Raw genomic sequence first — 12,245 nt, forward strand, 5'->3', positions numbered from 1 at the left:
TTAAAATATAGCAAGCAATACAGGTAGCCCTCGACTTACAGCCACAATTGAGCCCAACATTTTGGTTGTTAACTGAGACATTTGTTAAGTGAGTTTCGTCCCATTTTACAACCTTTCTTGCCACAGTTAGTGAGGTGAATCAGTGTAGCTGTTAAGTTAATAACCTGGTTCTTAAGTGGATCTGGCTTCCCCATTGACTTTGCTTGTCAGAATGTTGCAACAGATGATCTGTTAAGTGACTTTTGTCAGTGCTGTTGTAACTTTGAAAAGTCTCTAAATGAACTGTTGTTAACTCAAGGACTACCTGTACATAATGCTTATCTATCTTTATATACAATCATAACAATTTTTCACATTAAATAGCTCTTCAAACACAAAAAATAGCCACTTCTACTTTTACAGACTCAGCAACAATCTGTCCAGTCTGGTCTTGTTTGTCATATTATGGATACTTTGAGAATCAGAGCCTGAAACATTCTTGCTATGACTATAAATGTTTGCTGCTGAGAAAGAAATGTAAATCCTTGTCAACTGGTTTCCAAATCTCAGCATGTTGCTGAAAATATTTTTTCATATCATTCTCAGCCTGAGGGATGTGTCCATTAGTATCTGGTAGTTATTTTCTAGGAATACACAGGCAAAGTATTATTTAAAGGGAAAATACCTGTGACCTATCTATCCTCTGTATTGTTTTAGGATTTAGGGGGGAGGGGAGAAAAACCAGAAAATCCTGATATTGGCAGGATAGTCATAACAAACAAGCTAAGCTACTAGTGAAGACAAGGAATTGTTCATACAAAATTAAAAATTGTATTTGGCTACCTAGCATAACATTAGTAATTCAGAAAGAGACTAGGTACTAAAATAACAATGAGGCCAAAGCAACATTTTGCTCAAGTGGTTTAAGAGGTATCTCTTTTCTATTTGGCCTGGATTTGTTCTGAAATAAAGAGCTCTTTTGTCATTTTTTTTTTTAACTTAAAGATTCGAGGTAAGTATAATTAGGAATCGGGCTCAACTCCTTGTGACTGAACTACATGTTTCTTGATGCTGTTTTGCCTTCAACCACTTTTGGGAATGTTTTTCCAGGTCTTACTTCTGCCGAAACGCCTAATTCCTAGAAACCTTCTTTGAATACTAAAACTAACCCTGCATGGCTTCTGATATTACAATTCGTATACATAGCTGCTAAAAACATCTATGTCCAGGCCAAACTTCAAACAAAAACAATGAATTGTTTTGTATTCATTAGTTTGAAAATACTGAGATATAAATTCTCCATTCCTCACCATTGGCAAGAAATGAATCTATTTGGCAATATTTTATATAAATGTGCATATTATTGTTTCCTCAAAAGAAACAAAAATACTCTATCAACCTCGTATGAAAATGAATTGAAAATATTTTAAGTACAGAAAAAATATCCAGAAATTGAGAATTGAGTATTTTCCAATCCTATTTTGCAATCACTACATCTTACTATATAATTTATAGATTTTCCTACATTAACTGCCTTTTCATATATGAAAACTGCAATATTTTAAATGGATCTTACAATGCAAATCCATGCATGTCTACAATAATAACTAAATTTTAAATGAACTTATTGCAAATGATCAACAAGACACCTATGATCAAATTGCTCATTTACATAATTATAGGCATATATGAATTGTTAATTTGTTTATTTAAATTTTAAATCTAGAAAAGAGCCAGTTTGGTGTAGTTACAATATTGATCTAGAAACCAGGCAATGGTGAGTTCTAGTCTATCTCAAGGCATAGAAATCCACTGTGTAATTTTCAGTCGCTTTCTTAGCCTAAACCAACTCAGGGTTGTTGTTAGAAAATAGGAAAAGAAGTATGCCTTGAGTTGTAAAAATAAAGGGAGAATATAAATAAATGAATTACTGATATTTTTACTTACCTATAGTGTCTGGAAGGTCCAAAAGTTCATTGTGCTGTAGATCAAGTTTGGTGATCTGTGTGCAATTGCCAATCTCCTTTGGAAGATGTTCAAGCTGATTGTGGGCTACATCCAGCGTTATGAGGTTACACAGCTCACCTGACAATGAACAAAGTCACATTGCTTGACATTTTGTAATAAAACGGGATAGAAGCTTTTTCATTATTTAAATAAATAAGTGTAAATGTCTAATATTGTCATTTCATCTGATAGATCATAAAGGATTATGGCTAAGATTAAGAAAACACAAACAATATAAAGACAAACATCAAGTAATACAACTTTTTAACATTCTTGAATTTTATTGTTTGCTTTTTACATCCCATTCTATTGTATGTTTTGCTTGCTCATTTTATTAGAATTAAATAAATAAAATAATTAGGCATTACTAGAATTTATTTTAAAAAATCCAATGCAGCAGAGGTTGTTGTTCGAACCCAAACACTTCAACTGAGTTTTAAAACTCTGTACTATAGAGAACTTTTGTAGGAAAAGACATGTTATTGTGTCCTGAAGTTCCAAGATATATCTCCATAGTTTCATAAATTCTTGTAATAATGAGGAAGTTGTATACAAATAAATAAAATGAACATTTATATTTGTAGTAAAAGGAAATATTGGGTTAGAGAAATGCTGCCATGTTCAACTTATATTCCACTTTTAAATGTATAATTTTAAAAATTAAAGTAATTCATATTAATGGCATAACAAAACCAAAAAAATACCTACCTTATTTTATGTTAACTATTATTATTGTATTTTTATTATGTAATTTTTTTATCATTTAAGATTTTAAAAAGAACAACTAAGACAAAAGCATCTTGCAGTGTTCTTTTCTTTTGAAGGATTGCTTGAATAATTCAGATGATCCCCAAAAAGTATTCTTAAAAAAGATATCCAAACAAGAGTACAAACAAGTTATATAATTAGAAATTATATAGACCAACTTATATTCAGCTATACCAAGCATCAATAAAATAAACAGAAATCCTGTGTCAGCTATTAAACACAAAAACTAATAATCACTTGGCAATACCTGATAATTTAGCCTTTTTAAAATTGTTCTGCAGAAAAGCAATAAGAATTGTATCTAACAGAAGAATTGGCCAATTAGCTGGAATCCATCAGAGGCCCAGGATAAGCCAAGTCAGGAATAAAAATAATGTGCAATTTGACACTTATGGCAAGGGATCAATGATATTATTCCTCATTTTCAGATCTTGCACCATCTGATCCAAAGTGAACACTAAGTCTAATCCATCCAAGAATCAAAGTTGAATAAAGGCTGAGATAGAAAGGTAATGGAAAGTGAACTCTGGAACCTGACATCTCCATGTCACTAGCTCTTATTTTTCCTCGATTTACTTCCTCTTCCTCTTTTTTCTTGGTGCACATTTTCTCACATTCACCCCACACAAATCCACTTCTCAGACAGAATTTCTTCCTGCAGCAGTTTATTTGATGCAAAATAATTCAAAACTTCATAAGCAATATGTAAAATATCCAATAGTCTTGTTTGTCTGTAAATTTGGTCTGTTTATCTTAATTTAAAATTTTTTAACCAGAGTGACATTTTAATGTTTCTCATGATAAAGCCTGTACTAAATCATATAGGGGAAAAACAGACTGTTTTCAGAAGCAAAATAAGTGAACACAAACAAACTTGAAGTAGACAGAAAAACATGAAATTAAGCCAAATGTATTAGTTTCACAACAATGACTGGAAAAACCAGAAACGATTTTTCCACAATACATTAGGATTAGAAATTAGCAGAAATACTTTTACAGTCTTAAAGTTTTAACACCAGGTATTATATTAATTTTCTATTCCTGGTAATAAAGATCAAGGCCCAAGGGTGGGTTTCAAAATGTTTTACTACGGGTTCGGTGGGGGACATGTGACTGAGTGGGGTGGCCAACCTGTCATCACTCATGCTATCTGCTATCGAGGGCAAGTGAGGGAAGGAGAGGGATCGAAGAAAGAAAGAAGGCACACTATAAAGCAGCCCCAGCTACCAAGGGCGAAGGAGAGCACCTTTGCCCTGTGCTATCGTGTGCCTCCTTACTTTCTCCGGCCCCTCTCCTTCCCTTGCTTGCCCCGGCGGCACCCTGGCGATAGCAGCCAACCGAGGAAGGAGATGCGTGATAAAGCAGCCGCCACCACCAAGGACGAAAGGGAGTGCCTTTGTCCTGTGAAATCGTGCACCTTCTTTCTCAGGCTCCTCTCCTTCCCTCGCTTGTCCTGGTGGCACCCCGGCAATAGCAGCTGAGTAAGGAAGGAGGTGTGCAATAAAGCAGCCCCCGCCACTAAGGGCAAAGGGGAGCGCCCCAACGAGGGAAGGACGCACCAGCCAAAAACCACCCACCCGCATTCAAACCAGCCTGCTCCTCTCTCCAAATCAGCCAGCCTCCTCTCTCCCCGCACAGGCCTTCTGGAGGGAGAGGGAAGGTCTTTCCCAAGACCCACTTCCCTTACCGTTGCCTGCTCACCCATCACTTTCCCAGTTGACCAGTTGTGCCCTGGGTTGCAGCCGGTGGGGAGGAACCCCACCAGCAGAGGCTTCGCATGGATGGTGAGAAAAGAGCGTAGCAGCGGGAAAGGCTGACTGTCCCCCAAGCTGGCTCTCGGAGGAAAGAAGCAGGGATGCCAGCCCGGGGCTCGCTCCCTTATCGCTCTGAACATACACTGAATACACCCATATTTCTTTCTTATTTTTTCATGCTTGGTCTGTTACTCGCTATAATTTATTATTATTCTATTCCACTCTTCATTTTTGCTGTTTCAACATAATAGAAAATTTCATACACAAATATGGAAAACATTAGATCTTAAAAGAGGGAAATTTTGTCCATTTTTTTCTTAAAAGAAGCCATAATTTTTATTGTAACCTATTGTCAGGATTTTTAATTTTAAACTATTCTCCAAACTATACATAGAAGAGAAAAATTATGCTATCTGTGCTATCAAATAAGTTAGTTAGTACAATTAGCTAGGTAGTATTAAATCTATTTTTCCAAAAGCAGCAGCAAAACTACTCAAGCAATCTCAAGGTTTGCAACTTATTTCACATGCAGTTGGCTGATACAATAAGAATATGTTATGGTTTTTAAGAATGGTTTCTTTATTTCTCAACCAAATAGTCTACCTGTGTGAAATATTACTCTTCTCCGCCTACCTATGTTTCCTTAGTTCACTGCAATCTTTTCCTAAACTGCACCCTGCTTCCAGCACAATTTTTTCCCTGATGCTTCTAAAGCTTTGGCGAGTTCCACTCTACTCCCAAACACACTGTGCAAACTTAAGATGGCTATGGCATCTTACGATAGCAAAGTGCAACTATGACTAGAAATCATAGTTGCACTTTGAAACAAATCCATTGCAATGATTATCTTTTACTTATAAACAGGGTAAGTTGGGTCACCTGAAGGCTGAAGATGTGTATAAGAATAGACCTGTATTTATGGGCACAGCATTGCTGACTTCTGAGTTAAGAAATAAGTATTTTCAAAAGGAACTACATATATAGCAATGACACAAATCCCAAAAATATCCCACAGTTTTAATTTATGTCGTTCAATCCTAAAGTAAACATTAGCTTCAAAATCAATTTTAAAAAAATGGATATGTATCATGGGGGAACGTAATGGCTCAGTGGTTAAAAATACTGAGCTTGTCAACTGGAAAGCTGACAGCCTGGGTTCAAGACTTGAGTACCACACAACGGGGTGGGTTTCTGTTAATTCTCCAGCATCTGCCCACCTAGCAGTTCAAAAGTATATAAATGCAAGTAAATACAGTGTTTCCCCGAAAATACAACCTGTCCTGAAACTAAAGCCTGGCCACATTTTTCGCGTGGGCAAAAATATAAGCCCACCCCTGAAAATAAACCCTTTGGACAAACACCTCTCCCCCGCCTCCGGCGAGGTAGAGCACTGCTCACCAACATAGCGGTTTCCTGAAGGCGCCAAGCCGCAGGAGCGGGGGGGAGAAAGGCGCTCACATTGCTTGCCGCCTTCGGGATACCACTAGGTTTGGGAGTGGTGTTCTGCCTGGCTGGAGGGGGGAGTTGCCCAGCTATCCTTGCAGCAGCAGCTGCTGCTGCCGCCGCGCTCCAAGCATCTTCTCCGGTTCCAAACTCCCAAAGTCGGCTGCTGAGTCTTCCAGCAGCGGCCGCTCTAGGAGTGCGCTCTATGGTTGTGGGCTGGCTGGTGGAAGACTCTGTAAGAGAGTCTTCTGGACAGAGAGTCTTCCAGCAGCCAGCCCACAACCATAGAGCGCACTCCTAGAGTGGCCACTGGTGGAAGACTCGGCAGCTGAGTTTGGGAGTTTGGAACCGGAGAAGACGTTATGCTTGGAGCGCGGCTGCTGCAGGGAGAGCTGGGCCCGGACAGGCTAGGAGGCATGCCTGCTGGAGGCAGAACAGCGCTCGAGCAACCCCCTTCTTCAGCCCGGCAGAGCTCCATGCACTGACCTAGGGGGTATCCCTAATGTGCCAAGCCCCGAGAGCTGGGGAGTGGGCAGAGCACCACGTGTCTTGGCACCTTAGGGATACCCCCTAGGTCAGTGAATGGCACTCTGCCTGGCTGGAAAGGGGGGTTTGCCGGGCAGTTGCTCATGACCTTGGTCACCTCATGGCTGCTTCACCCCTGAGGCTGTGCCCGGCTCTTCGGGAGCTAGTTCGCAAGGGAGCAGCCGCCCAGCAACCCCAAAATAATAAGCCCTCCCCTATAATAAGCCCAAAGCCATATTTTATAAGTAAAAAGAAAATAAGACCCTGTCGTATTTTCGGGGAAACGTGGTAAATAGGTATCACTTTGATGGGAAGGTAGTGGCATTCCGTGCACATCAATGTACAATCACACTGGCACATGGCCACAGAATGTTTATGGACAATGCTGGCTTCCTTGGCCAAGAAACCATGTTGGTTCCCTAGAATCGGATACAACTAGACAGTGAAAACTTTTACCTTTACCTTTTTATGTATTATTTCAAGTGAAATAAATCTATAAGACAGGTTAAAAATTGCCATTCATTATAAATCGAATATTGAATGTGCGGTAAATTTTACAAATCTCAGGAGGATGGAAGGCTGACTCAATCTCGAGCCCCATCAGGACGATCTCCAGTGTGGGGGCAGAGTTAGTCTGCAATACTGCATTCCAACCACTGTACCAGGCTTAATTATTATCAATATGTTTTAATTGCTACAACTTTTTTTCATTAATAGCAGACATACAATAATACCAATGTATACAAGAAATAAGCATTTCATACAGGATTTTAAAAAATCTTACCAATTTCTGCAGGGAGTTGTTTGATTTTGTTCTCCCGTATGCTTAGCATGGTGAGATTGGACAAGTTCTTGATATCCTTTTCCACTGAAGTGATACGATTAAAGCGCAGATAAAGTGTAGTGAGGGAAGTTAGCCTATACACCACAGGAGGAATCTCTCTCAATTTGTTATGCCGTAGATCAACCATACGAAGCTGTTTCAAGTTACCAAGAGAGTCTGGAAGGCTGGTGAGTGAGTTCTCACTTAAGGCCAAAGTTTCCAGATTCACAAGACAGCCTACCTCAGCAGGTAGTGACTGTAACTTATTTCCATATAAATAAAGTTCTGTCAACTGGGTTAACTCTTTGATAGATGATGGGAGCAGATGTATAGACCTCTTAGCCAAGTCCAAACGTACTGAATTTTCTTCCCGACATTTGTTTAGCTCTTTGATCACCTCAGCATTACTGGATTTTTTACGGGCACCTGGAGCTGGGTTGGGCCTTTTTATTGTGTTGTCTACTGAAAAAGCCACACCTGGCTGTGCACTACTAGAGTCCTTCTTCCCATCTTTGGCTTCCTTCCCTTTGGTCTTAGATTCTCTGTCTTTAGTTTCTTTCCCAAATCCACCAGAGGCCTTGGCCTCTTTCTCCCTTTCTTTTGCTGAAGACACTTTGGGATCTTTCTCCTTACAATCTTTTTCTTTTCCAAGACTACTACTCATTGTTCCTCAGTTTAATTAATACCACTTGAAATCCAACTTGAATTTTAGTTAACAAAATCCAAAAAAGGAATTAAGATGATTCATTCACGGTTGTTATACAAGGAGGTTTAAAAGACAAAAGTGTGGTATAGAAGTAGCATAGTATTTATCTGCTACATGTTGGATCCAGACAGCTTCAATATCAGAAAACTCGGCTATTGTTGGTTAGATAGTCAAAAAAATCTTCATTAGAAGTTCTGTAACATAAGAAGAGAAAAGAGACAATAATGCATAGATGCTCTCAAAACCACATATCAATTTGCTCTGCAAAAAAGGATATAAAATCACAGTTCATAACAATTCTTCTTTAATTGTTTATAAGGAATGAAATATATATTTCCCAAAACTGCACTAATGTAAGTTAGAATTGCTATTTTAATTGCATAAAAACCAAAAATCTTCACATAAGTAATCAGCTGACAAGATATTTCAATGAGGCTCCCCTACCTTGCTCTAAACTGGTCTTATTTGTTAGAATGCTCTGATATTCTGGAATGTAGCTGTACAACAATCACTTTAAAAGTACCGTAAGTTGAAAATCTGGAAGAGTAATGCAGATTTGGGGCCCCACAATAACTCTTGTAATTAAAAAAGCATGGAAAATTTATAAAGCTTAAAAAAAAAGAAGTTTAGCATTCCCTAATCCCACTTAGGTTTTAAACTAGTGCATTTCTTATTGAAAATATTTTAATTCAAATACAATTTCAGTAAGTAATGTATTTGAAAAAGACATGGCGGGAGAACAATAATTATTTTCTATTATTTCAAATCACAAGCAAGGATGTGGGTGTATGTATGTATGTATGTATGTATGTATATATTTATTTGTGCTGATAAATAAATAAAGGGAGACTAGTATAGATCTATTTCAAGCTATTTAGCTCTCATCAGCTAAATCCCACCCTTACTGGGATTTGAACCTGGGCTATATTACATACTAGGCAGACTTCTTAGCCATTAGGCCACAGGCTCTAATACATACATACATACATACACACACACACACACACACACACACACACATATATAAACCCTATAAATAGAACTGGATATAATATTTAGTGAGGTCTACACACAAGCAATGGATAACAAGTTAGAAAAGCAGATTAGAAAAGCAGATGATCTATGTGATCATCTCTGAAAGAGGTTCTTTTGTGAGCTACCATAGAATTGCTTCAGATATCATAGTCTTGTATTCATCTCAAAGCTCTGTAGGGATGCATGACACTGTAAGCTCCTACAGTATGAGAAACATCCATCAGAAGAGTAGCTCAACTTGAAGATTTTTCTTTATTTTTAAAATATAAAGACACAAATAAAAAGATACAGACCAGAATTTCTAGAAGACAAAACCATATTACTAACAGACATATTTAGGCATTACAATGTAACATACTGATAGCACATTCTGTGTTTTAACATAAAATGCAAGATTTTTCCTGGTATTTTTTTTAAGAATATAACAAGTTATTTTTCATCTACAATAAGCTGGTCAGGTCATTAAATTAATACATGCTACACAAAATATTATAGTCCAAATTCTGTTTCTGAATTTGCAATTCCAAACTTAAACTTCATCCAGTTACCATATTTTTTGGAGTATAAGACACACTTTTCCCCCCTAAAAGAGGGTGAAAATTTGGGTGCATCTTATATACTGAATGTTGCCCCACCCACCCACTGGCCCCCTTACTCTTTTGCCTCTGCCTCCCAGCAATTTACCTCCTTGTAGCAAACAGGGGCTTGCGGAAGCGGGAATAGGCTATAGCAATCCCTGCAGCCTGAAACAGCTGATGATCGGGAGAAATTGAAATTGAAACTTGCTGTTTGCTCCATAAGGCAAATTGCTGGGCAGCAGAGGCAGATATTTTTTTATTTTTAACAGCTAATCAGGCTGTTTGCTACAAGGAGCTAAGTCAGTAACTATAAATGCCTATAGAATGTTCAAATTATTAGACTTATTTTTTAAAGACTGCTTTATTATTGTTCTCAACAGCTTAACAAAATGAAGAAGCCTTTTAAAATAAATGCTTGATCTGCAGAGACCAAGTACTATTGTATCTTCTTTTAAATAGCAGAGAATAACTATAATTCCAGAAAGCACCTCAATTTTAACAGCATCTATTAAAGTATAGTCTGAACTGTAACACTACAAACAGTGTATATTGTCTGTACTGTTTGCTGTTTTTTGCAAGGAGGGAAATTGCTGGGAGGCAGAGTCAGATATTTTTCCCTTGTTTTCCTCCCCAAAAGCTAGGTGCGTCTTATACTTCAGAGCGTCTTATACTCATAAAAAATACGGTACGTCTTTGGTTTCAGTTAGTGTGTCACAGAAGGAAGTATACAGTCTGGTCCTAAACAATTTATTTCCAGTTTAGACTTAGGAACTAATCTGAGAAGTATTTAGAGTGCAATCCTTTTATTCTGCATTACCTCGTTTCGAGCAATTGGAAACAGTTTGTACACCATCCCATGTGGTTTCTCAGCACGTACCATTTTGAGTTCTTTATCACAGTTGTCATGGTAATCTGTGCTGCATTACAATTTTGCATAATCTGTTAAATCTTGAAAGCCATAAATTGCTATGAGTGATGGTCTTATCTACCATATGATAACACCCACATTACAAAAATGCTAGCACTAGTGACATATTTGTTGATGGAAGGGAGTACATGAAAAGGTTGACTAGAAGCCAAGTTGCACCAATTTGAGTTTTTTAAAGCAGACACATTCAAGAATATGATTAGCAAAATGAAAAACTGACTCACACAAAGAGACTTCTTCCCTAATATGCATTTCTAGATTCCTGGTCACAGCACAGTTGATTTCATTTTTCTCTTTATTCCAAGGAGATAAATATAAAAAAAGCCAAGCTAGTTCAGAGCAAAGACTTATCCAGCACAATATTCTTTAGTTAATTAGTTAACACCCAGGTATCTCTATTAAGCCCACAAAATAAGGAATGAACACCACAATGAACTCTTGCTTTCTTTTCGACCAATATGTTACATGAAACACTTGAGATTTGAGAGATTTGAGAAGTTTATTTATATGCCACCCTTTTCCCTGGGGGGACTCAGGGCGGCTTACAACTCGAAAAGGGGGGGGGAAACAAACATTTAACACGTAGGACAGTACGTCATTAAAAAACACAACATTCATACCATTCGGGTGGGTTACAGTCTTTAGCCCGAGGCCTGACGGGATAGCCAGATTTTGGGGGCTGTGCGGAAGGTCTGGAGGGTGGTGAGGGTACGAATCTCCATGGGGAGATCATTCCATAGGGTCGGAGCTGCCACCGAGAAGGCTCTCCTCCGCGTGGTTGCCAGTCGACATTGACCGGCAGATGGGACTCGGAGGAGGCCTAATCTATGGGATCTAATAGGTCGAGTGGAGGTGATTGGCAGTAGGCGGTCTCTCAAGTACCCAGATCCACTACCATGAAGGGCTTTATGGGTGACCAGTAGCACCTTGAAGCGTACCCGGAGATCGACAGGTATCCAGTGCAGCTCGCGGAGGATAGGTGTTATGTGGGTGAAGCGAGGTGCACCCACAATCGCTCGCGCGGCCGCATTCTGGACTAGCTGAAGTCACCGAATACTCTTCAAGGGCAGCCCCATGTAGAGCACATTGCAGTACTCCAGCCTAGAGGTCACAAGGGCACGAGTGACTGTTGTGAGAGCCTCCCGGTTCAGGTAGGGGCACAACTGGTGCACCAGGCGAACCTGGGCAAATGCCCCCCTGGTCACAGCTGACAAATGATGTTCAAAAGTCAGCTGTGGGTCCAGGAGGACTCCCAAGTTGCAGACCCTGTCTGAGGGGCGTAGTGTTTGACCCCCCAGCCTGAGAGGTGGAATACTTGCCGAATTAGTCGGAGGGAAACACAACAGCCACTCGGTCTTATCTGGGTTGAGCACGAGTTTGTTAGCCCTCATCCAGTCCCTAACAGCTTCAAGGCCCTGGTTCATCACGTCCACCGCTTCATTGAGTTGGCACGGGGTGGACAGATACAACTGAGTATCGTCCGCATACTGGTGGTATTTTATCCCGTGCCGCCGAATGATCTCGCCCAGCGGTTTCATGTAGATGTTGAAAAGTAGGGGGGACAAGACCGAACCCTGCGGCACCCCATATGTTAGGGGCCTAGGGGTCAATCTCTGCCCTCCAACTAACACCGACTGCGACCTGTCCGAGAGGTAAGAGGAGAACCACTGCAAAACAGTGCCTCCCACCCCCACCTCCC

The 12,245-nt window shown here is 39.5% G+C and overlaps 1 protein-coding gene across 5 annotated transcripts in view; it reads right to left on the minus strand.

Moving 5' to 3' along the window:
• SHOC2 (SHOC2 leucine rich repeat scaffold protein) overlaps window positions 1-12,245 on the minus strand; it is an 85,951-nt gene that overhangs the window by 14,532 nt on the left and 59,174 nt on the right. For all 5 annotated transcript variants that reach the window (XM_032225357.1, XM_032225354.1, XM_032225356.1 and 2 more), the window contains exons 2-3: window positions 7,261-8,199; window positions 1,927-2,064 (exon numbers count right to left, since the gene is read on the minus strand). In XM_032225357.1, coding sequence (XP_032081248.1) covers window positions 1,927-2,064; window positions 7,261-7,963 — 841 coding nt within the window. In that variant the 5' untranslated portion in view covers window positions 7,964-8,199. The remainder of the gene's footprint in view (window positions 1-1,926; window positions 2,065-7,260; window positions 8,200-12,245) is intronic.

The sequence above is a fragment of the Thamnophis elegans genome, chromosome 10 (genome assembly GCF_009769535.1).
Source record: "Thamnophis elegans isolate rThaEle1 chromosome 10, rThaEle1.pri, whole genome shotgun sequence".
Lineage (NCBI taxonomy): Eukaryota > Metazoa > Chordata > Lepidosauria > Squamata > Colubridae > Thamnophis > Thamnophis elegans.